Below are 25,380 nucleotides of genomic sequence, written 5' to 3'. Positions count from 1 at the left end.
TGTTAAATGTTCTAATTGTTAGTTAACTGTTCCCATATTCAATCAATTTCCCCAGGAGCATAAAACCTGTGAAAGTTGTAAGGCCATTTTAAAAAAAAAAAACTGAGGGCAAATAAAACATTCACTAAGCAGTCAATAAAATGTCAGGACAATCAGAACCAAGAACTTCCCAAAGTACACAGCCAGGTCCCGGACAATGATTAGTAAAACTGTATGACTTTCATGTGTGAAAGTCTGAGCAATTTAGAAAGACATTCTATTTTATTTTTGGAGGGGAGGGGAGAGGGATTGGCGCTGTTCTATCACGTAATTTAAATGAAAATCCAGGATAACTGGAATGCAGGGTATTAGTTACCAAGTGTTCGTAACTTAACTTCCATGTGTTTAGGAAATGCTGAATATTATTGTGACATTTTTCTGCATTATAGTTTATTTAAACTACCAAAATAATTACAACTGGTGTGATTATACTGTATTATTTTGACAAATAAAATATGCAGAATTTTGCAAAATGATTTTTTTTGGCACAGAATGTTGAATCTGTTGGTGCAGAATCCCCCCAGGAGTAACTTAAGTACCTGATGCATCTAAGAATATGCACAACCATCAAGATAGTCTCTGAAACAGGAACTAAACTATGTTCTTTACAACTATAGGGTACTGTGATATGTGCATTCTTGTATCACAATTACAGCATAAGAAAGATTCATCAGGCATCAAGTCCTCATCTACATGCACCTTATCCGAGGTCCATTCAAGAGAGGTTTCACATTTGCCTGAAGAGGTGGATATCATGGAGCAATAAGGAAGCAGGGAGGACACACTGTAGTACTGTCATGAAGACATCTAGATAAACTGACTGATTTTGTTTTGAAAAGTGGGTTTTGTCCCAATTGAGATTGTGCCAGGTACAGTACAAAGTCAAAACTAGTCCCCACCCAACAGAGTTTACCAATATAGACAGAATACTGGTGTGAGAAAATAAATATTATCCTATTGTATAGATGGGCATCTAAGGCACAGAGCTGAAGTGACTTGCCCAGAGTCTCAGTCCAGTACCTTAACCATTCAATCATCCTTCTCAACCACTCCCATCATGATAAAATAAATGGTAAATGGCTTATTGTTTCAGGTTTTGGCGGGGGGGAAATCAATGTGCTGATGCATGTGGAGTAAGGGGTTGGATTTTTTAAGCACTACTCTATCTGCAGCACTTTTCTGGTACACAGAGGGCCAATCCACTTCAGCCTCCCCAGCCAAGCTAGCATGGCTCCACCCTGGCAGAGATTCTGAGGCTCCCTCCTGCACAGGTTAGAAGCCTCACAGCTGAAGAAAGCACCTCTTGTGCAGAACTACTACAATCTGTGAAAGCAGAGACTCTGCAAAGTTCCAGTGGAGCAGCACAAGCATCTTTCCCTGTGTTTGTTTTGGCCTCCTCAGCCACTGCCTAACACTCTACTGCCCCCATCCAATCTCCATGCTCCCTGGCTAGCCACTGATGCTGCACAAAAATAGATTAATGTAGCAATGTTAGCAAAGACAATTATATGGTCAGGTGTAGAGCCTTATAATTGCACAGTACAGAGGGCCTTGAGAGTGGCACAATTGTAAGGAGTAACTGAAGAGTGCATTTTACATCATTGCCTTAGCACAGCTGGAGTGTTAAATCACAGAGAAATCATGGCAACAGATCTATTCCTAGTACCAGAAATAGTAGCCAGCTTCACCTCAAGTATGCTACAAACATACAGGCTCGCAAATCCCCACCATCTCATTTTATTTCCCTAAGCATTACACTTTTAATACAGCTTAAACATTTCGAACCAGATTCTGCAACCCTCACCTGCCATGACTGGTAACCACTGTTGCCAGAATTATTAAGAGCAATGGGACTACTTGCATTCAGTGAGAGAGGGCTGCAGACTGTGGCCTTTAGTTAGAATTTTACTTTAAAAAAAAAAGTGAACAGAATTGTTGACAGCATAAATAGTTTTATTAAACTGTTAGACAGTTTCTTTGATTTTAAATCTCGTATAGTCACAGTGCAGGAAGTTAGCTTGTAGGTAATGAAGTACTTTTCCTACTTACCTAGTCTCAGATTTACAAGCTTCCATGTTGTCCGGACATAAATTCCAAAGCCGAGTTAGCTCCTCACTGCAAAAAGGAATACAAAAGTGTGTGTTAAAACTGCACATTAATCATTTACTAAAAGAAAAGGTACAAGAAATATTCCTACAGTAGTGCTCATCTAAAAGACCCTTTCACAAATCATGTCAGTTATGAGATGTACATAGAATTGATATGTTCTGGGTTTATAATGTCAATAACTGATGTACTTTTGATACACAAGGGGGGGGAAAAAGGATTCTTGGAGTGTTGCAAAGATCAATGCAATCAGTGTTGCAAAGAACTTCAGCTTGGAGTGTTGCAAAGATCAGATTGTAGGCTTTTCTACAAAAGCGTATCTTAAGAAAAGATGTAAGGCAGAAGAGGGAAAGGTGATTCAATAAGTGGCCGAGAAAAATGGTGAACATGAGCAGCTTCAAAGGGGGTGATTAAAAGGAGGCATGAAATAAGGAATTAGAAGACACTGTTGTACTCTGAAAAGATATTTCAGTAGTTTAGCTCATTCTCAAAATTTCATACTTTTCTTATCACCAAGTCATCAATACAAACAATGAACATACTTCCCCATGAGAATTTTTTTGTTTGGTCCTTTCCCTAGGAAATCCTCTGGAGCTGGCCTCTTTCTCACAAGTCTTGTTGGCTTGGAATCTGATGGTCTAAGTAAAAAAAACAAAAAAACCCACCACTTTTTTCAATGTCAAAATTACAGTATTTGGAGATCCAAAATGAGGACAACAGCTTCTAACTGAATCTCAATGAAAACTTTCCACAGAAAAGATTAGACATTAGGATTTTTCGGGACCCGTCAGATACCTCAGATTCATGAGATAACTGACAAAGACATCTCAGAATTTGTCAAAAAGAAATAATTCCCGTTTATTCCAGCAGTCCATATTATGTGTGATCTACCCTACTGTGCATGTCATCTGCATGCAACCTCTAAGGGATGCAGGTTCCCTCTCCACAATGCCCCTGAAGCCATGGAAGAAAGGAATGGAACTCCCAGACCACTGAGACAGCCAAGGTGAGACTTACCTAAACTCAAAAACTCTGGCTGGGATCTGGAGAAGTAGGTAGGACATTCAGGAGTTATAAAATTTGACTTGTTATAATTATTTGTAGCTTTGTGGTTTGTTAGAAATTCCTCCCTTCCCTCACCTCTTCTCCCATCTCTGCAAATGGGTGGAATCAAAGAAAAGGTGCTACCAAATTCCCTCCTCAGCATATCAAGTGGTGACCCAGCTGTTCTCACCACTGAAGATGCCAGTTAGTCACTTTTTAACTGCATGGGGACCTTTTACTGGCTGTATGCAACAAAACGAAGAAGTTTTCTTTCGGGTCACTCATTGATCATCACTGAGTCCTAGGCCTCACTCCAGCAAAGAGATCCTCAGGTTTTATGTTCACTACAGCCAAACTGCCAGAGACCCTATTACTGGGAATCCACACCACAAGATGTGGGCATATGGGAAAGTATTTCAGCTTGAGCTATCTTACTTTTTCATTCTGAGCTCTGCTAAGTGCAGGAGGTGGGGAAGAACATGACACTCCACCACTCTCCAATCACAGAGTCCTTAGTAGTGTCCAGGGGAAAAACACGCTACCATGGAGGCAGTTGAGCCTCCTCCTCCTGCACAGGAGAGGAAAATCCATATGTGCAGAGTCCCCTATGTACTTGGGAGCACAGGGGCATGACGGGTCCCTAAGATTTTTACCCCAGAGACCTAAATGCTAACACCACACACACCAGGTAGGTCTACACTCGAACGGCAATCACACTTTCAGTTGAAGAGGGCACACTCGCATCAGCTTTAATCTAGCTAACATGACTAAACATAGCAGAGAAGACAAGAACTTCAGCATGGGCTGCACAAGCCCGCACAGAACCCTGGGTATGTACTTGTACCACCAGCCCGTGCCATGGTCTGTGCTGCCCCATGTTCACTGCTACTTTTACCTGTGCTAACTACATTAAAACTAGCATAGGAATGCCTACTCCAGCTGCAAATCACAACTCCAACTGCAGCATAGACATACTCTGGGTGTGATACCCAACTATTCTGTTTAGCAAAGTTACCTGCTAAGTCACAAAATGCATAAATGTAGGTACACATTCTTGAGTGGAATGGTCATTTCAAGATAATTATAAAAGGGAATTTACTATTTTACTAGTACATTTACCTTTCTTTCACAAAACTTGGGCAGCCTTCATTTTTCCAGGTGTTCCAGTTTTCTTCAGTGTTTAATATATGCTGAAAAATAAGTAGACAGCTAACATCATTAAAGGGCACAGTCACCTTCCAAAAACAGTGCCTGCATTTTTTAACTCACTACTATTAGAAATACCTGAGAATGCCAGGCAAAAGTTTAGAGGGGAAAAGTCAGTTTTTCAGTATGTTTGCCCACAAAGTGCTGTAAAATGCACTAAGGAATCAGTTACACCATTTTTCTTGTATAACCAATCTCCCTTTATTTGTTTTATATATGTGTATGTTCATGCATGCATATTTCTCCCCTCAGCAACAGGAGAGAGAAAAGCATTTTAAAGAAATATGAAAATGTGACTGCATAAAAAAATATTGATGGGAGAACTGGAGTTGCTTATGGCACCTAAAACTTCTACCTCATGCCTTAAAAACTGGCTAGATAGATATCAAGTCAATGACATTCTTTTAGGGCCTACTTTGATTCTGTTTAAGACAGATGGAAAAAAAAATTACAATTTAGTATAAATACTTACCTCTACCATTTTTGAGAATCTTTCCCCATCTGGGGGGTTTTCTGAAAGAAGCTGCAATTGGAAGAAATCATATGACTAGTATTAACTTTGGTAATAGAGTATGTAGCAGAACATTTGAATGAAGGTAAACAACCAAAAACTGTGGTAACCACTTAATGGGTAAGAAATGCTATTTATCTACCTTTCTGGTATTTTCCCCAAGATTTCTAGTGTTCTTTCACATTTAGGAAGACAACACAGCTAAACTTCTACAGTACAGCTGTGTTGAATTATTAAAAACTGATAATACAAAACAGCAAATGGAATAAGGAAGCCAATTCAGAGAGTTCCTTTTATGAGTTACAAGAAGAGATTTAGAGCTTGCATTGTTTGTTCTCTACTGTACTGACCTGGTAAACCAATTTTGTAGTATCTTCAATCCAGAGGGACTGTTCATCAGTTAGAACGTAGTTTGAACTGGGGGGGAAGGAGGGGGGGGGGGAGAGAGAAAAAAAGTACTGCGTAAAAACAGGCTGGCACATGAGATGCTATTTGTAATGTGAATATTAAAATTTTCTATATGTGAGGAATAGGTTATGTAGTAAGCCAGCAGTGTTTGAAAGGAACCAATTAATTTAGAAACAGTAAGCAATGAACTACAGTAAAAAACCCACATTCATCTCAAACAATAACTTCAGACTATTCTGTAGCTTTCATAAAACAAAGGACATTGCTTTCTGTATGCATCTGGAATCTCAACAGGAGTGGTAAGAGGGGAATGGGAGGAAGAAGTGAAATAAGATCTATGACTTGAGATTTACAAAAGAGGAGTAATTTTTACAAACTGAAAATGAACTTTAAATTCTATTTTTGAGTTTACACTGGTGAAAGAAAAAAGTCCATTTGTAAAGAGGATCCCTGGGAATATAAAGCCTGAATCAAACCATTCAGTAGCAACACAATATGTAAAATTTCATCTTTTTTGTGAGGCACCAGCTATGTTCAACAGTAAATATAACCATGGTTATTGGTAGTCAACTTATGGCAGAAAGATTTCTGCAAGGAGCCCTCTAGTTAGAAGAATGTGAAATTTGTTAACTTTTTTAGAAAAATCAGTATTATCTTGCTATATCTATATGAAATGTTATGCTGCCACATTCCTATTTTATTCCAGGTTGGTCTACACTAGCCTAATAAATGAATACTTATGTAGACAGGAAAATAAAGTCAGTATGTGTGTCTGAATTGGACTGTAGGGCAGTTTTGCCCAGTGGATAGGACACTGGGGTGGGACTTGGGAGACCTGCATTCTATTTCTGCCTATGTCACTGCCCCGCTGGGAGAGCTTAGGCAAGTCACTTCCTCCTCTCTAGCAAATGGAGATAATACTCCTTTATAAAGTGCTTGGAGATGTGCTAACTAGAAGCACCATAATAAGAAATAAGTATGATTAAATTATAATTAAGGATACAATTTGGTCACAGAGGTCTTGGAGTCTGTGAATACCGTTTCAGCCCCCCACAACTGGCGGGGCTCCGACTTCCATGATTTATGGTTTATTGCCTATGTCCTGCCAGTGAATTTTAATAAAATTCCTCATGCCAAAATCTTAACCTTAATTATAATAAAGGCAGTAAGCAAGTCGTATGTACGCAGCACAAGAAATGAATGATCTAAATGTATTAGTGGGGTAAGTCTGGAAATTGCAAAAATTGTTTTAAATTTAGAATGTTGTTCTCCAAGACAGCAAAATTAGAGTGTTTGGCAACATAAGAAAACTGTTATGTCACTTTAGGATAATAATAACAACAATCACCACCACCACAGCCATTGCTGCTGGTATTTTGGACACACAAAAAACCTTTAGCAAACAAAGGGCCAGATCCTTCAACCACATGTTCCTCACTGTCAGATCTCTCAGCCAGCTCAAATCCCACTGTCAGATCTCTCCCTAAGTTTTACAGAGGATTTTTTTTTTTAAATGGAAAAAGGACCAGAAATTTGGTCTCTCTTTAAAAGTGCTTTAGTCTGCTTAAAGGCATCAAAGAGTCCTGTGGCACCTTATAGACTAACAGACGTATTGGAGCATAAGCTTTCATGGGTGAATACCCACTTCATTAGATGCATGTGTCTGACAAAGTGGGTATTCACCATGAAAGCTTATGCTCCAATACATCTGTTAGTCTATAAGGTGCCACAGGACTCTTTGTTGCTTTTTACAGATCCAGACTAACATAGCTACCCCTCTGATACTTAGTCTGCTTATAAGCCCAATCTCCCCCAATAAGACAAACATTCCCAACTTACCTTTTAAATTTGACCTGTCCCTTTAGATACTGAAATAGTATTAGATACTGCAGCAAGATGTGACGGCGGAAGTTACTGTCACTCAGCTGTAAATCCATTAGCTAAAAAAAAAAAACCAAAAAAGTTGAGTTAAAAAAACCCCACACCAACTACACATGATTCATCTGATCTAACATATTTTCAGATCATCTTCAAGCTTTCAAATGAAAAGCCTGCATGTATTTGATAGGAGCAGTCTCAACTTAGCCTACATAAATCTGAAGTTATTCAAATATAGTGAAATCTATAGTCAAGATTGTCTATATGTGGCAATTCATGTTAATGGTCTTCAAATGTATTATGCATCATTCTACCCCACTTTTATTAGAACGCCTTCTCTATTAAGACACCAACTTTGATGTCTTGGGTGATATATTAATGTGACATCTGTTAAGAAAAGATAAAAGCGTAAAGAATGGTGTATATGGGCGACTCATAGTTCCTTGAATCCATTACAAATATTTTATGCTGTTATGTAGCCCAGTTATACAGCATTCTACCTGAGGCATCATTCACTTCTAAGTGTGCAAGGATTTGGACAACCACCACAAATGCGCTCACAGATGTAAAACTATTTTTCCCTTTACCAGCATACATTTGCAACCCTGAAAATCTATTCTAAAATCTAATTGCATAATTAAAAGTTTAAAAATCAACAAAAAAAGGGGCTCTCACTTTTTTCCAATGCAACATTTGTGTTGCAGCACAGATCTTTCAAAAAACATCTCGTTTTTACTACCAGGTTCAAGTTCTCCCAGCAAAACTTCCTATTGAGGTGGCCCAGTGCTTGGCTCCAAACAGTATCACCGCTACATGACTAGTCAAGGAAAATAATAAATGTTGACAGTTCCCTTTACTGTGCAAAAGGGGCTATCGTGTTAGACACTAACTAGACTTGGGCTCTGTGAAAGGGTATTGGCAACACTATTCTCTGCACCACACTTTTCATTGTCTAAAGTAACAGATATGAAACAGTTTCATGCTCCCCTATACAAGATGGCTAAGGAAACTCAAGGAGAACAGCGAGGAGGTGGGGGGGTGGTACCATATGAATTATTTCAGAGTTAAATGATGTATATTATTTCACAGGGTAGATATTTTAGGATTTATCAACTTAAAATCATGCAATTGCCATAAAGTACATAATTCCTTGCATTCTATGCACACTACAACACTAAGATTTGCAATAATTTCCTCAAAAATTATGATACAATAAAGCAGAAAGTGCAGGTAAAACACAACTGTATGCTCATTTTAAGTGTTGAAAGTTCAGTTGTGTGTGATAAGAAAAAAGCAGATTGTAAATACAGTATTTACTTTTGCTCATTTTCCTTCTAAATTTCAACATTATGGAACAATATAGGTCAGACGGTACAGTTAAAACTGTACCAACTTTTATTGTGATCCAAGCTTTTCCTTCTTTATACAAAAACAGAAGTATAATACCTTTTCACTAGTTAAGAACTTTGCAAAGTAGACATGTTCTCCCCCTGTTTTTAGCTCTTCCAACTTTTTTCTGGAGGCCTGCGTGTCATCCAATTTGTAACTTTTAAAAACAGCCAAAACTTCTTCCGAGTACTGTAAAGCAAATGGTGGTACTTATGTGAAAATACCAGCTATGCATTTTTTATTAGGAGAAGAAAACAAAACAAAACCACACACATACCACACAGGACCAATCCTAGAAGATTTTTGAGCTAGTGAATATAAGTTTGCTATTCACCATCAGTAGAAACATCTGTGTGGAGTGTTAGCCAAAACACAAATGTTATCCACTTAAGTCTGATGAAGAATGAATTTTGCACAGGAAAATCTGTTAGCTTCTTGAATAATCCAAAACGAGGTACGACTATGTTGTCCTTCAAGCGTTAAGTGAAAATTACTGAAAACTTAAATAATTTACAATGTGCAAAAAAGGAAGCTGACTGGTATTATTGAAGCTATGGCTCCCTACAGTTAAAGTTGCAAGACAAGTTCAGTTCTAAGCCCTATATTGTCCCTGTCTCCCTGCTCCATTTTCTAACATTTTCTCATACACAAAAAACTTTGGCCTGAAAAGTCTCTCTCAGAGTTATACGAAAGGAGAGGGTGTGTGAGCACGAAAATTTCACGGAAACTGACAGACACTTAAATCTGGAAAAAAGGAACATGAAATTTTAACTATCCTGTAATTTGTTTAGCCATTTTGGGCTACTCACTTCCCAGAAAGCACTTGTTTCAAACCTTCAATACTTCTGAAGCTCTTCGTTTTCCATAGGAACTAATGCACAGAGTACATTTGACAATTTAATCCTTAAAGTGAAAGTGATATGAACTCTCTATTTTTAAGATATACACAGATTGATTAAACAGGAAAGCACTAAGTGCTTTCTCCATAATGGTTTTAGTGCTATACTCAGGCACCACACTTCCATTTGCACATGCTTGAGCAGGTACTAATAGTTAAAATTAAGTCTCTACTTTTAGAACTAGTTTAAAATGTACTTTAGTATAATTTTTTAATGACAATTCATTTTCACGGAGAACCCTTGTGAGAATTTCCAAAACTTTGGCTTGTTTAAGTCCTGCCATTCTCGGTAACCCAAAACAATACTTTTCTTTTTTTAAAGGGAAAAATGTTTTAAAACCTTAACCAAGATGCATCTTTAAATAACATCTGCTCATGAGATCAGGCATTTTAGCAGTAACACATATAGCAAATGGTTTAAAATAAGAGAGGTTTCCTTCACCTATATAACAAAAGGTAGAATTTTAAGATGAGTGATTATATGCCATTGTCTATTACAGAAACAGTTTAGCAATTACATTTACTAATCATCCCGATATCTACATACCTGGCAAAACTGAAACATTGTTATTCACTATCCAACTGGTAGGATGAGGTACTAGGTGTATATGGCAGCTTCAAGTCACCACAAAGTCCTGACTCTACAAAGGGACCTGCCTAAGCAGAACATGATCTTGCATACAATCCCACTGGAATCAACAGGACTCCAAAGAGGCACATCCGCCTGGATTCATTTGCAAGATTTAAGCCTAAAGCAAATATTTTTTTCTTAGCTAGGAAAAAAACCAAGCTCTGTTTTTTGCTATTAAACAAAAGAAAAACGGCTTTTGATATTCTTGGAACACATCAGCATTTCTATAAACGTCAGGAAAGCATATATACATGTAACTTTGTTAGCTGACCTACTGTGTGTACAAACAAATAACTTCATGTCTAACTTTGCACAAAACGTATAATGCATGAACTCATGCACTCTTACTTTCCAGCATCATGAATAGTTTAACCTTTGGAAACAATACTTTCACTTGTGGAACAAAAGGTGAACTGCTAAACAGGTTTAATATAGGAACACAAATTACCTTAAGAAATGTCTTCCACGAGATCTTCTCATAGCACTGCACAGGATTCCTAAAGTAATCCTGAAGCGACCAGAATTTTCTATACAGGTTGTAATCTATTGGAATGGAGCTAACAAAGCAAATAATTATTTTACTCTGGCTACAGTTTGGGATAAATATGCTAAACAAATAAAGGTCCATTTTCATTAATACAGACAGAATGGCTGAAAACAAAACTACCACTATTCTTGTAAATCAGAAGAACGAAAAGCCAGTAGTAAGCCCTTCCTACAGTCAATAATTCAGAAGATCAGGCCAAAAGAGGGGGAATTCATTCAGCCTGTTCATTTTCAACTGTTATTTTAGGATCAGAACACTTTTCTTGCACCCCTTCTCCAAGTTCAACTTCAACACTTCCATAGGCTGAGAAGCAGTACAACCTCCTCTCCTCAAAGCATACAATAATGACTCATACTATAGCCCGTCTATGGACGCTTGAAGACAATGTATGTTGTCTGTCCTCTTTTAGGCAACCCACATTAAAACATATTAAGACATACTGGGGCAGTGCCTTTACCTTGTAATGGCTAGAGAAACATGAGTCTAGAGACTGGATTTGAGATGGCTGTTGCGGGTAGCAATTTATTATGCAACTATCTGGGCTCCTGAATTGGCCATTTAAATTAAACACCAAACAAGTTTAGGTTCAGATTCTGCACCTTCTAGGAACAAATTTTAGAACTGCTCTCATACGTGATCTGAGACAGTGATTTCACATGCACCGATAGTAACTGTGCATGCATATTAGCCAGTTTGATTTGTAATGGTCATTCACAGTCTCAATCATGTTAAATATGCCTACAAATTCTCTTTCAGCCTTTGGGGCTGAGATCAGGTGGGGAACAAGGCAGAAGAGAACATAACTGCAGGAAGGGACATGACCAAAGACCATCCATTTTAAAGATGAGCTTGCTGCTGTTGCTAAAGCAACAGTTAGCCATTTGAAAGCTGTCTGGCTTCTCTTCCCACTGATGTAGTGCCTTCTAGGAGGAGCTAGCTACACGGTAATAGGCTGAGATAGTAGCTTGTTAATTTCTCTTTTCCAATGGTATTCACATTAGCCATGTGGGTGACTATACTATGTTCCACCCCTCCCACAAACATGAGAGGGTAGGAGAGAGTAAAGAAATTAGGATATTTAAAAATAGTGTGTTTAAAAAAAAAAAAAAACACAACCAAAACCAAAACAAAAAAAAGACCACCACAGGGGAGCACGTGGACAGAAAGGAAGAACAGTACCAACTCACAGACTTAAAGTCAGACTGGACCATCATGATCATCTAGTCTGACCTCCTGCATATTGCAGGCCACAGAACCTCACCCACCCACTCCTAGAAGATACCCATAATCTGAGTTACTGAAGTCCTCATATCGTGATTTAAAGACTTCAAGTTACAGAGAATCCATTATTTACTCTAGTTCAAACCAGCTGTTCCCCTTGCTACAGAGGAAGGTGAAACCCCGCCCCGGGACTCTGACAATCCGACCTAGGGGAAAATTCCCCTCGACCCCAAATATGGTGATCAGTTATTCCCTGAACATATTGGTGAGACCCACAAGCCAGACACCTGGGAAAGAATTCACTGTAGTGACTCAGAATCCTCCACATCTACTGTCCCATCTCCAGGAACTGGAGATATCTGCTATCAGCCATGGATGGGCTATGTCTTTGTAGGCAACCTCATCATACCATCCCCTCCATAAACTTATCAAGCTTAGTCTTGAAACCAGTTATGTTTTTTGCCCCCACTGCTCTCCTTGGGATGCTGTTCCAGAATTCATTCCTCCAATGATTAGAAACTTTTGCCCAATTTCAACCCTAAATTTGTTGATGGCCAGTTTATATCTATTTGTTCTAGTGCCAACATTGGCCCTTACTGTAAACAACTCCTCTTCCTCCCTGGTGTTTATTCCTTGGATGTATTTACAGAAAGCAATCATATCTCCCCTCAGCCTTCTTTTGGTTAAGCTACACAAGCCCAAGCTCTAAGTCTCCTCTTGTAAAGTAGGTTCTCCATTCCTTTGATCATCCTAGTAGCCATTCTCTGTACTTGTGCTAGTTTGAATTCACCTTTCTTAAACATGGGAGGCAAGAACTGCACACAATATTCCAGATGAGATCTCGCCAGTGCCTTGTATAATGGTAGTAACACTTCCTTATCCCTACTGGAAATACCTTGCCTGATGCATTCTAGTATTGCATTAGGCTTTTTCAAAGCTGGATCATATTGGTGGCTCATAGTCGATCAGGTCTTTCTCCTCCTCTGTCATTTCCAACTGATGTGTCCCGCAGCTTATAGCAAAACTTCTTGTTGTTAGTCTCTAAGTACATAACTTTGCACTATTAAATTTCATCCCATTTCTATTACTCCAGTTTTTAAGGTCATCCAAATCTTCTTGTATGATATGCCGATCTTCCTCTTATTGGCAATACCTCCCAACTTTGTGTCATCTGCAAATTTTATTAGTTTACCCTCACTTTTTGTGCTAAGGTCATTAATTTTTCTTTTTAAAGTGTTGAATAAGATTGTCCCAAGACTGATCCCTGAGAAACTCCACCAGTAACCTCACTCCAGCCTGACACTTCACCTTTCAGTATGACTTGCTGTAGTCTCTCTTTAATCAGTTCCTTATCCTTATCCAATTCTCATATTATCTACAGCTTTTCCAATGTAACTAATGTAACTTTTCCCATGTGGAACTGTATCATGCGCTTTACTGAAATCCAGGTAGATTAGATCTACTGCATTTCCTTTGTCTAAAAATATTAGTTATCTTCTCAAAGAAAGAAGATTGGTCTGACGATCTACCTTTTGTGAAACTTTACTGAATTTTATCCCAATTACTTCCATGTCCTTAACTACTTTTTCTTTCAAAATTTGTTCCAAGACCTTGCATACAATTGAGATCATATTTACAGGGTTGTAGTTTCCATGATCATCCCCTTCCCCCCTTAAAAACAGGTTCTATATTAGCACTTCTCCTGTCATGGGGTATGCCCCCCTAGTTTACAGATTCTTGCTGCTGGGCTTGCAATTTCACGTGCCAGTTCCTTTAATATTCTTGGTTGCAAGTTATCTAGTCACTCCAATCTGATCCCATTAAACTGTCTGAGTTTGACTTCCATCTCGGATGTGGTAATTTCTACTTCCATAACCTTGTTTCTATTAGCCACCCTGCCACTATCCCTAAGCTCCTACGTATCCCTTATTAAAAACTGAAAGTCAAGTATTTGTTTAGTTGCAGGGCCATGCCTAGATTATCTTTAACCTCCACCCCATCCTCAGTGCTTAGCAGTTGCCACTTCTTTCCTTGTTTTCCTTTTATTTATATGGCTAAGAACCTTTTACTATTGGTTTTAGTTTCCTTTGCAAGGTCCAACTCTGCTCGGCTTTTGGCAGTTCTCACTTTTCCCCTATGCCTTCTGACTTCCCAGTGGCAGCTTTCCTTGCTGATCATCCCATCTTCCATTCCTTGTAGGCTTTCTGCTTTCATGTGCTCAACTGCTGTCCTGATTCGGAGCAGTCTCTCTCAGGTTATGGTTTATGACAGCATTTTTATATCAGTAATGTCCCTTGAAGTGGGTGCATTAACAAACATTTCTGGCTTTAAGGGAATGCGGTGTTAAGTATGTGTTAACTCATTCCTCAGAAGGGTATGTCAGTGGTAACACTTACAAACTTTGAAACATCAAACAGCGGCAAATCTATAAAGCTATGCATTTTCTCATTCCTTCAGTACTACAATTTTTTTTAAAAAGTGATCATGGTATTGATATATCAATCCTTACTGTTTTAGTGCAATATTTTCTAATTATTTGCATATACTTCACATCTGGCTCATCTGATCTGGAATCCATAGCAACAAAATCCTAGAGCACAGCTTCTCTCACACTAATGATTCAACCACTGTGAATGCAGCACTATTACAAGCTTATATTTACTGCTTCTGCCTCACTGGTCCACTCCTCTAAGAATATAGCAAGATGGCAAAGGGCACCAATTTGTGGCTTAGTATGGCAAAATGAACAAACATGCTGTTTAGTACCTGTAAAACCAATTACACTAATAATCTGAGCAGAAGTGCGTTCTATAAATGCTGACACATTACAAAAAAAAAAAAGCACCTTGTTGATTATGCCTTGCACCTCAGTGTCTCCAGCTCTCCCTCTGGGACAGGTAAAGCCACTTAAATGGAATGTGGATAATCAGAAGGAAGCTTGTTTAACATAAAAGCCTCAGGGAACAAGTTTTTTCCTATTACATTGAGCATTTTCTTGATCGAGGACAATGGTAAACTGTTCAGCCACTTTACTGGAATGATTTTCAATCTCAGTGCCAATTACACTGTCAATTACAATTAAGGTGGTGATGTGAGCTAGAAGTCAAGTACCTTGCAGTTTATCCTCTCTCCATGCACCCTCACATTGCAAACCAGGAAATAGAGAATTTCTTTTAAGTATTCATTTAGTATTTGGAAAATTAGTAATAAGTTTTTGTTTAAGTCTTTTCTTAATTAAACTAATTTACTTCTAACTTAAGTCTTCAGATACATTAACTGAACTGAAGATAGTTATTGCCTATGGGTTTATAGTACACCTCTACCCCGATAGAACGCGACCCGATATAACACGAATTCGGATATAACGCATTTATTCCACCTGAGCCCCGCTGCTTTACCGCATTATATCTGAATTCGCGTGGTGCCCCAGGCCCTTTAGATCCCTACCCAAGCCCAGCTGCCAGAGCTCCGGTGGTGATTTAAAGGGACCAGGGCTCCCCACAGCAGGTGGAGCATCAGGCTCTTTAAATCACTGCTGGGGAAGCTGGTCCAGTCCAGCATGGCATACCGGCTCTTGCCGGTATGCTGTACCAGATCGAACCCGATGTAACGTAGTCCCACCTATAAGGCGGTGAGATTTTTTAGCTCCCGAGGACTGCGTTATATCGGGGTAGAGGTGTATGTCAGTTGTGGGTACTGAAGTTAGGCATCAAATAAGTGGCCTGCTTTTCAGAGCCATCTATTTAAATGCCTAACTTCGTGTACTCACATTTGAAAATTCTGGCCTAAGATCAGTTTGGATAAATACTGTTTAAATGAGATGGATCCCAAATACCAGCTATCAAGAAGTCTTATCATCCGAGGCCTTGTCTATACTACTGCAGTAAATCAACCTAAGTTATGCTACTCCAGTTACGTGAATAAAGCTTAGGTCAATTTACCGCGATATCTACACTGTGCTGTGTTGACGGGAGATGCTCTCCCACTAATTTACTTTACTCTTCTTCGGAGCTGGAGTACAAGAGTCAAGGGCAGAGCCCTCTGCCATTGACTTAGCAGGTCTTCACCAGACTTGCTAAATCAACACCCGCTGCATTGATCACAGCAGTGCTGATCTACTGGTAAGTGTACACTCGAAGTACTAGACCTTATTCTCAGAAAAAAGGATTAAACTGTTAACACAAAAAAGTGTAGGCATGGCCTGTCTTATACTGTATTCAGTTTTTAGTTCAACACCACTATCAAGTGCTTGTTACAGTATTTTCTGGTAATGTCAAAAATGTGGCTTCTTTCATTATTTGAAGACAATATTGTATTAAAATTAATGTGAATGCTTAGATTGGACTGGATGATTTTTTTACATTAGATCATAACTGTTTAGAGAAAGGAATAATTCTGAATACAGCATACAAGAGTATAGTTCCTAAACGATACATTCTTAGGCTAAAACTCCAGGAGTTTTCAATTTACCACTGCATGCTTTCACTTCATAACAATTTCAAAAGCTAAACTAAAACTTTAAGCTCACCAACTTGTAGGAGCTTCATCATCTCCCATTTCACCTTCTTCTACTTCCATTCCTTCATCTCTCTCCTCTATGTGCTGACAGAAACGGGGGGGAAAAACGTACAATAAGTGTAGAAACTACATATACAAATTTTAATCTGCAGGTCACTCTCATTATTCCAGTTTCCTAGACCTTCATTATTCAGTGGAACCAAAACAAAAACATCCTTTGAACAGTTTTTGGTTTGTTCATTCTTAAGCCAGGTCTTCAAATAGCAACTATTAGAACACTGAAGCAGCGTTGCTATAGGTAAAGTAGTGAGTGCTTCAATCTGCATTTTAAGTAAATATGGAAGTTAAAACAGGTCTTAAAGTGTGATGACTTGTAAAGGGAATTCCCCTTCACTTTAATCCTTTCCTCTCTAAAGGCCTAAATTCAGGATAGTCTCCATATGAAGGGTGCGTAAGCATGTAAAGCAGTGGAACTTAAGCATGTGATTAACTGCTTTCCTGAATCTCAGCCTATATTATTTTTCCCTTTCTTCTCTCCCCATCTCTTGGGGAGTTATGCTCAATTTTCTTGAATTGAAAAAAATTAGGAGCGGTCACCTAGTGTAATTTCTGGGACATAGAGAAATACAGGTAGATACAAAATACATCAAAGACATTGGAGGAGGCGGGGGGAAGCCATCAGTAGCATACACTACAATTTTGGTCTCTTAATAAAAAAAGAGGAAGTTAGAAAATTCTGGAATTTAAGAACTGCTTTAATTTTTGGTTCAGAAAATTTAGGACAATACTGAAAAGAAAAAACCTCTAAGTTACTGTATCCTACACTACTTGGTCCCTCTTACAAACTTCACTACCTATTATAAATACACACATTCTCTATATATAGGAGTGAGTATGTGTGTATTTATAATAGGTAGTGAAGTTTGTAAGAGGGACCAAGTAGTGTAGGAAATATAAAATATAAAAATAAATAAAAAGTATCTATGGCCCTGATTCTGTAATCGACTATGCAAGGGCATACTCCCTAACTTCAGTGGAGCACCGTGAGGGCTCGTACAGGCTCTGAAACTGCAAGTAAGAGAGAACGCATGCTAGCACTGCAGTTTCACAAGTAGTCAGGAAAAGCTTATCTGATTAACAAGATATTAAACTCTCAAACCTCAAGTTAAAGGTTCAGAATTCCCACATCCCATCCTACCTATAATGGTTGCTGACAAAGTGGGTGAAATATATGTTAAGTTTCAGACCAGAATGATGTTTTATGGGAGTGCTATAACCTGAGTTAGAAGTATATAATTCTAAATACTCGTTAAAAGTGGTTGTGATTTTTTTGTGCCAGATCTCCTATAGTTTTACATAAATTTTCTGCAGACACATTGAGCATAATGCATCAATTCTCACCTTCTGTCCCAGAGTGCTCTCTTGTTCATTAGTATTGAAAACTGTGACATTTTCCAGATTAAACTGACTTTGCAAATTAAGTCCTGTAAAAAAATACCAACTTTTAAAAAAGAGCAAATATGTCAGTCTGGGAAATGAAGTTCATAAAGCCAGCTCACGATTATTACCCAACATACAATAGCCAATCTGTAGGAAACAATCAAGTAACAGTTTGTTTGTATTTATAAAAAGTGAATAATTTTTAAATTCTATGTTAGACACATATTAATGTCAAAGTTAGAAGCTGATTTCTGGTTAAAGTCAATTTTGTTTGGAATAAGATTATTAGAGACTGGAATATTTAATTTGTTAAGATACTTTTCTTTCATGTGAAATGCACAAAAAAGCTCACCTGACTTCTCTGAAAGAGGAAATAATCTAGCCAGGAATAGCTGAATTCTTCCACAGAAGACTGTGTTCTGTGATTTAGATAATCTTCTTAGGAGATCTAAGTAATGTAAAAACAAGAAAGCAGAGATAAGCATTAATGTTATCACATGTATCATCACCCAACTTTTCATCCATTTTGTCTCTAGCACTCATTTTAAGAGTTCAGATAGGTGAGACCTACATAACTAATGAAATAAAGTTGAGACATCTGTAAATTTAAATGCTACTATCTTAAACGACCCTTCCTCCCTCAGGCCTCAAGTTTTTTTATCTAATGTGTACTAGTGGACCAACTCTCTGAATTCCCACAAACCAAGAGCCCTAAAACTGTCTTTAAAGATAACTGCAGAAAGAAACCCATTGGATCACTCCTTCCAATACAGCCTCTGGCAATGATGAGGGCTTAAATGCTACTCAAACTTTCTTATAGCTTCTCTCTCTCCTTCTCTGTGATGAGAAATCTCCCCATAATCAAAACGGAGCTCATATTGAATAGCAAGGTCTTGAGTACCTACCAAGACAAACAGCTCATCATTTTTAAAACTATTACAGAACATATTCTAATATGACTCAAATATTAAGACCCTAGCTTTGTTCAGCTGTTTCTGGAGCTGCATTGCACTTCCCTGAAAGAGTGCTACTCACCATTGCACATTCTCAGCAAGTAATTCTTCCCAGCCGAATAAAATGTATTCTGAAAAACAAAGCAAATGTATCAGTCTCATTTGGGGGATGCTGCAATCTTCTTCAATAGCTTTTGTCTTTTCAACTCAACAACAATACAAATCACATTGATATTAGAAATAAATCCATCTGAGTCCTTCCTGTTCTTAAATCTCAACTATGAATTTCCACTTATTTAAGAAAGACTCCACAAAATGAAAACACGAACAAAAAAAGTCCCAAAAATTCTAAGAAAATTTCTACTTCATAATGCAACTCAAGCTTAATGCCAACCTCTATTCAAATAGAAGAAATGCCGGTAATTCATGTGCTTTTTCAGAAAAAAAACAACAACAACAACAACGAGTCCAGTGGCCCCTTAAAGACTAACATTTATTTGGGCATAAGCATGTTGCTTTTGTGGATACAGACTAGCACGACTACCCCAGGATACTTTTTCTGAAAGGCTCTTAACACAGTGAGAGATATGGATTTGTATCCCATTTTTATTTTTCCCTGTATGTGTTTTATGCATAAGATGTAAACTTAAGTGAAGCATGTAAACACAAGATTTAGAACAGCATCAGCTGACATTAGAAATCTGCCAGTACAAGGATGATATTCGGGATGATGACAGAAGCAAGTCCTGTTGAGATATCAGAAAGACAAGGCTGCTCTGAAGTGGAAAGGTCTGCATGCCTGTCCCAAATGGCTAGATGGTCACATTTAGATCAAGGAACAGAGAAAAATTATTTGAGGCTGCTGGGAAGCTTTTTATGGATAAATCCAAAGAGCTGCCAACACTAAAGATTTTGTAAATGTTGCAATTCTGGGCTGATTTTGAGGAGTTCTCATGATCATGCAATAAAACTGGAAACTCAGGAATACTGTTTGAAATGTCCAGAGTTTCCCCTTCAACTTCTGGATGCTGCTGTTCTTGTGCTGCAGGCAACCATAATAGCCTGCCCACCCCTCCGGGTTCAATGGTGGCAGCAGCAGATTTACCCCCACCACGAACCACAATCTAGGAAAGGAGAGTTACTGAAGGAAGGAGCCCAAGGGAAGCCCCTTCTCCCGCAGACTAGAGGGGAGGAAGCTGCTGGGGAAGGAAGAACGGGTGGGTGTAGAATGACCAGACAGCAAATGTGAAAAAATCGGGATGGGGTGGGGGGTAATAGGAGCCTATATAAGAAAAAGACCCAAAAATTGGGACTGTCCCTATAAAATCGGGACATCTGGTCACTCTAGGTGGGTGTACATGGCAGCTGAGGCCTGCATTGTGTGTATGCACATTCTGTATGCATTTTGCATTGAATTTCCAACCAGTTATTGTCACAGACCATTTGGGATAGGCAGGGGATTTAATAAAAACAAGACGACAGGCCAAAAATTATTTTTTTTTTAATCAATCACGATTTTTTAACTCCTGAAGTTAGCAGTACTGAATCTGCTATATTAACAAGCTTACCTTTTGTGTTTCCTATAAGCAGGCAATACTGACAATATTTATTCTATTATTTCAACACAAGACTAAAAGACAAAAATCCATCTTGTTAATTGGTCAAAAAATACTCACTGATTTCCATGTAGTGACATTTTTTTCAACAAAGGTAAAAATTTTGTCACACTGATCCAAAGGCAGGCAATCCAGAACATCTCCCAGAAGCACAAAAGGGGTTGATGCTGTGCAGATACCTTTAGAGAGGGGTGGGAGTGCAAGGATCATTTTAGTCAGAAAGACTTGTATCTAATAACTGTATTAACAAAGATGGAAGAAGGAAGTTGCAAAGTATCATCCGAGAGAGAAGTTACCACAAAAAGTTAAAGGGTAGGGACTAAAATGTAAATTCTTCTATTTTCCTGTGTGCGTGTGCACACAAGCATGTACGGTACCTTTGTAGGTACCACTGTACTACAAAGAAGATACTGTAATAGTATCAAAACTCGGTAGGTCCCCAAATTAAGAGATGTTGGAATTTTTGTTTAAATGTAATTTTATTACAATGAAAAGGTATTGGGCAGCTTTTTTCAGATGAAGAAAGTGAAACTATAGTGGGGCCTACTGTTATGCAAGGCTTTTTTAAGTAGAATCTGCCCCCTTCCAAGAAACAATTCAGAAATGCCAGAGTGACTAACTCTTCAGAATTGAAGAGGCAAAGCCTCGTATTCCCCCCAGGGCCCATCCTCATTTTTCAGACTTCCAATTTAACAGTTCTACTTCTACTTCAAAGATAAACCTTTTGATCATGGTTATTATTGTCATTTAGTCTAGTGACTATTACAATGGTGCTCTGATAAATGGATGCAGAAATTACTGGAGGTACACAGCTTATGCAACCACACCTAAATGGTCAGACCTTACACTTAAAATTTATGAAATACAAACATTTTGACAAAAGATGATTACTACCATTAATATAAAATTTTAAATCAACAAATATTGAACATGAATACATAAGTGTTTTCCCATTCATAAACAAATGGAATTGATGACCAGCGGTTCTATGCAAGGGGGGTTCCACCATTGTTTCCATTCACATTTCTAAAAAGACATCGTAAATACAAAGACTCAAACACTACCAACACAACTGTGTTTCAGCAGGTCAGTTACTGCTGGGGGGCCAGCATAGATAGCCAGGAGATAGGTTTCTATTCCAATAAGATGTTATATGACTTTCGGCAATTAACCTCGATGACATTCTCTTCTGAATAGTAAAATCAGGATAACAAAACCCACATTTGTAAAGAGTTTAGAGATCTATGGACGAAAAGTGCTATGTAAGTGCTATTAAAACTTAAGAGAAGAGTCCAGAAATGAACTCCGACTCCCACTATGCTTTAAAAAAAAAAAAAAAAAAGGATCCACTCCAACAGGTACAGCAATTACAAGTTCAGCTAGCAGAAGCTAGTCAGCTGTCCTAGGCAAAGAGCTCTACTACTGTTAGAACAGCATTTGTATTTTGCTCATCACCATAATAGCTTAGCACCAATGCAAACGGTTAAGCTAAGGACCATGCACTAGCGGAGTCAGCGTTGTAAATACTAATAAAAGAGGGTGATATGGTAAATACACTCAAACGTATACCTCAGATCAGGCTGTTTTAGACAATTACTCACCATCTGTAACTCCATTAATAGCAAGAGAAATAATAGCCAAGACATTTTCACATGAAGCTTGATTTATCTAAACAAATGTGAGACAGATTTATTACAGAGTCCAAGTAATTTGTACTATTTTGATCAGATGCATTTACTAAAGCCAGAGAAAGCTAAAGTCTTGTTTTACTCAAGTATATTTTATATTACAAACGTTTAAAAGCTCACTAGGAGCACAAAGAAAAGTCAACGTTCATCTTCCCATTAATTTAAGCACACAAGGAAGTAACATTCAGTAGCAAGCATTTCATATAAAACTCATGCAGTTGAGCGACATTTCCTGATTACTTTTGGTCATTAAAGACTTTATAGCACATTATGCTTGGCCAGCGCTATTTGGAGTACTCTTATTCCAACATGTGTAGTTACAGTATCTCTAGATTTCCTCTGCAATTTCAAATGATCTGATGCCACTCTTTAGGAAAGGTATGATCTATGCTTAAAATTTAGATCCATATAGCTATTGCACTGCAGAGTATGAAAAATCCACACTTTTGAGCACTGCAGCTATGCAGATCTAACCCCAAGTGTAGATGCAGCCAGATTTACAGAATGTTTTTGTCAACCTACCTACTGTTGCTCAGGGACCTGGAGCTCCTACAGTGACATAAAAACTCTTTCATCACTTTGGACTGTGTCTTCACTATGGAGTTATGTCAACATAGCTACAACTATGCTGCTATAATCCCCACATGCTGGGTGCTATTAAACATTTAACATGTTCCCTATCCCCCTTCTCCCCAAGGGATCTGCATTTTGCTGCTGGGTGAAATGATTCTGTCTATATTTTGTAAAGTGCTTTGGAATGAACAGTGATAGTATTCTAATCTAATCTACGATTAAAAGGCACTTATGAGCCTATACTACAAATGTGCAACTTTTTCTTTTTTTAAATGTTTCCTTTCAAAGGGCCAAAGGAAATCCTTTAAGTCTACACTCTGAAAACAATAACTTGCATCAAAAAATATCTGACAGTTTTGTTTTACTTTTAGGATAGTCCTTCAAGGGCTAAATAATGAAAAAGCACTCTTAGATCCTATTTAAAAGCTGTTATCATACCCCCATTCACTATTATGGCACACAAATTTATAATTTGCAACTAAAATACAGCAGGTTTTTAAAAACTACTATAAACAATAAATGCTCCAAGAGAGATTTTATAAAAGTCACTATGCTATAAGACATTTGTGAAAGCATCTTTTAATTGCCATATTTTAAAAATTATCTATCAAAGTGATTCATGTTTCCAACAGATAGCCTAATAGTTTCTGCAAGTTTTTACTAGTAGTCAACATAGTACACTCAAATTAATTTAAATGTACAATTTCAATTTATAATCAACAAATAGAGTTACAGTGCTGTGAATGAAATACTTACAATTTCCTCTTCTAGAACAACTCTGAACGATTGATCCAGGGTGCATTTCTTTTCATTTTCACTACAAATAGACAAGTTTTAGTACTGATGAAATGTTCAGGATCAATAATTATTTGAAAAGACATTTTTTTTTAAATGTAATGATAGCTTCTTACCTTCCAGGAATCTGGTTGAATGCATTCAATAAGGGTTTGATAGTTTTATTGGTCAAAGCATCACGAGTAGAATTCTAAAAAAAAGTTAAATGATAAAATAGGTTGCAAGTAACTCCCAGTACAAAAACAGAAGGAAATCAAAAGCAATCCAGATAGGTCTCCCTTTTTTAAAATCTGACAGAAAAAGGGAAATACTAATGCTTGTGCTATTAACATGGGGATTAGAGCAGATTGACTTCTATTAATAACAAACTTATGCAATTTGGTGGGTCATAATGCCTCAGAAAGTAATGTCCTTTAAAGCACCAACATTTATGTAAAATGAATTAACACACTAACATGACTGACCCCAGTTTGAACACAGGCACGGTTTTAAACTGATTTAACTAAACTGGTTCAAGTTTGCCTGTGGACACTTGTACGGGTTTAGCGCGCAGTGATAAACCGACATAAAGTTGCCCACACAGAACTTTACACCGTTTTAATTTAACTGATTTTTTAAATTGATTAAACTGAAACTGCTGGAGCACCTACGTGCAGGCCAGCCCCGAGATGCAGCACCGATTGGTGGTCCCAGTCAGAAAGCTACCTGCGCAGAACCCTATGGCCAGGCCAGGCCAGGGGCGAGAGTTGGGTTGGTTTTTTTTTTCTTTTCCTTTTTTCCTTTATTCAAAGAAATCTCAGTGTAAAAAACAAATTTAACAGCTACCCCGGCCGAGTGCCCGACTCCACCCCTCGCACTCGGGCGAGCTCCACGTCCCACCCTCTAAAACAACCCTGCCAGCGACACCCATGACATGGGGCTCAGACACTAGACCCTCCCCCCCCAAAGCGCTGGGAGCCAGGTGGCTGCAGCAGGCCCAGGTGCTGGCTGGCATCAGACACCGAGCGGAGGTGGTTGCTGGGTCCGTAGCTGGCTGTTCCTGCCCCCGCAGCAGCCGGGTCACCTGCCCCGCGGCGTGTCGGGGGAACACGCCCCCCCCGCGGACAGGGCCGGGGGCCGCGTGGCGGGGGAGGGGGCGAACCCCCCCGCGGACAGGGACGGGGAGGGGGGACGTGCCCCTCGCGGGTAGGTCGGGGGGAGGCGCGCGGCGGGGGGAGGGGAGGCGCGCGGCGGGGGGAGGGGAGGAGGAGTAAATGCCTGCGCCGGGCTCCGCGCCGAGTACGCAGTGGCGTACACCGGGCACCACCGCCAGGTCCCGCTCCGCGCCAGGCGAGTCCGTGCCTCGGCTCCGCGCCCGCGCTGCTCACCGTGAAGCGGAGCCGCGCCTCGGGAAGGCTGAAGAGCGGCGGCGACATCGTCCCTCTTGCAGGCCCGGCGCTCAAGGCCCGCGCTTATGACGCCATCGCTCAGCGGCTCTGTGTAGAAACCATAGAGAACACCGAGCTCCCCCCCCCCTTCCTCGGCCTAGAGCGCCCTCAGCCAACGGTCTGTCGCATCCCAAGGGCCAGAGAGATGCAGGGCCCCGGCTAGAGGAACCCCTGGGGAGGGGTCACGTGACTGAAAACACCGCCTTGTTCCGCCCCCCTCCCAACGCTGCCCTGGGTTAGGCGGCCGCGCCCCTAGCAGCCCCCGGCCCGCCCGCAGCGCTGGGACCCAGGGTGCGAAGTGGCCCCAGACTGCCTGAGTCTGGCGGGAGCCTGATGCAATGGCTCTGAGCGTGCCCTGCCTGCGGGGCGCTGGCCCCGTGTCACCGCCGCTGCTCTTGTGAGCAGAAATCAACTCTATTTGTTGATATAACACACTCCACACAGGGCATCCCATAGCTCCGTAGGTGTCAAGGCCCCGGCTGCCTTCTTCTC

General features: G+C 39.4%; 1 protein-coding gene across 2 annotated transcripts in view; it reads right to left on the bottom strand.

Annotated features, from left to right (window-relative positions):
• THOC1 (THO complex 1) overlaps nucleotides 1–25,002 on the bottom strand; it is a 33,560-nt gene extending 8,558 nt beyond the window's left edge. The window contains exons 1-17 of one of the 2 annotated variants that reach the window (XM_039525676.1): nucleotides 24,829–25,002; nucleotides 23,578–23,651; nucleotides 23,423–23,483; nucleotides 22,007–22,073; nucleotides 20,466–20,584; nucleotides 18,872–18,920; nucleotides 18,189–18,284; nucleotides 17,798–17,880; nucleotides 16,407–16,480; nucleotides 10,559–10,667; nucleotides 8,639–8,770; nucleotides 7,154–7,254; nucleotides 5,257–5,323; nucleotides 4,868–4,918; nucleotides 4,309–4,379; nucleotides 2,688–2,783; nucleotides 2,089–2,154 (exon numbers count right to left, since the gene is read on the bottom strand). In XM_039525676.1, the coding sequence (XP_039381610.1) occupies nucleotides 2,089–2,154; nucleotides 2,688–2,783; nucleotides 4,309–4,379; nucleotides 4,868–4,918; nucleotides 5,257–5,323; nucleotides 7,154–7,254; nucleotides 8,639–8,770; nucleotides 10,559–10,667; nucleotides 16,407–16,480; nucleotides 17,798–17,880; nucleotides 18,189–18,284; nucleotides 18,872–18,920; nucleotides 20,466–20,584; nucleotides 22,007–22,073; nucleotides 23,423–23,483; nucleotides 23,578–23,651; nucleotides 24,829–24,876 (1,364 nt within the window). In that variant the 5' untranslated portion in view covers nucleotides 24,877–25,002. The remainder of the gene's footprint in view (nucleotides 1–2,088; nucleotides 2,155–2,687; nucleotides 2,784–4,308; nucleotides 4,380–4,867; nucleotides 4,919–5,256; nucleotides 5,324–7,153; nucleotides 7,255–8,638; nucleotides 8,771–10,558; nucleotides 10,668–16,406; nucleotides 16,481–17,797; nucleotides 17,881–18,188; nucleotides 18,285–18,871; nucleotides 18,921–20,465; nucleotides 20,585–22,006; nucleotides 22,074–23,422; nucleotides 23,484–23,577; nucleotides 23,652–24,828) is intronic. The other variant, XM_039525675.1, reaches the window with a different exon arrangement.
• Nucleotides 25,003–25,380: the final 378 nt, after the last annotated feature.

This window comes from Mauremys reevesii, linkage group 2 (genome assembly GCF_016161935.1).
Source record: "Mauremys reevesii isolate NIE-2019 linkage group 2, ASM1616193v1, whole genome shotgun sequence".
NCBI classification, from domain to species: Eukaryota; Metazoa; Chordata; order Testudines; family Geoemydidae; genus Mauremys; species Mauremys reevesii.
Note: the sequence above shows the minus strand (reverse complement) of the source record. Positions and strands in the feature narration are given on the sequence as shown.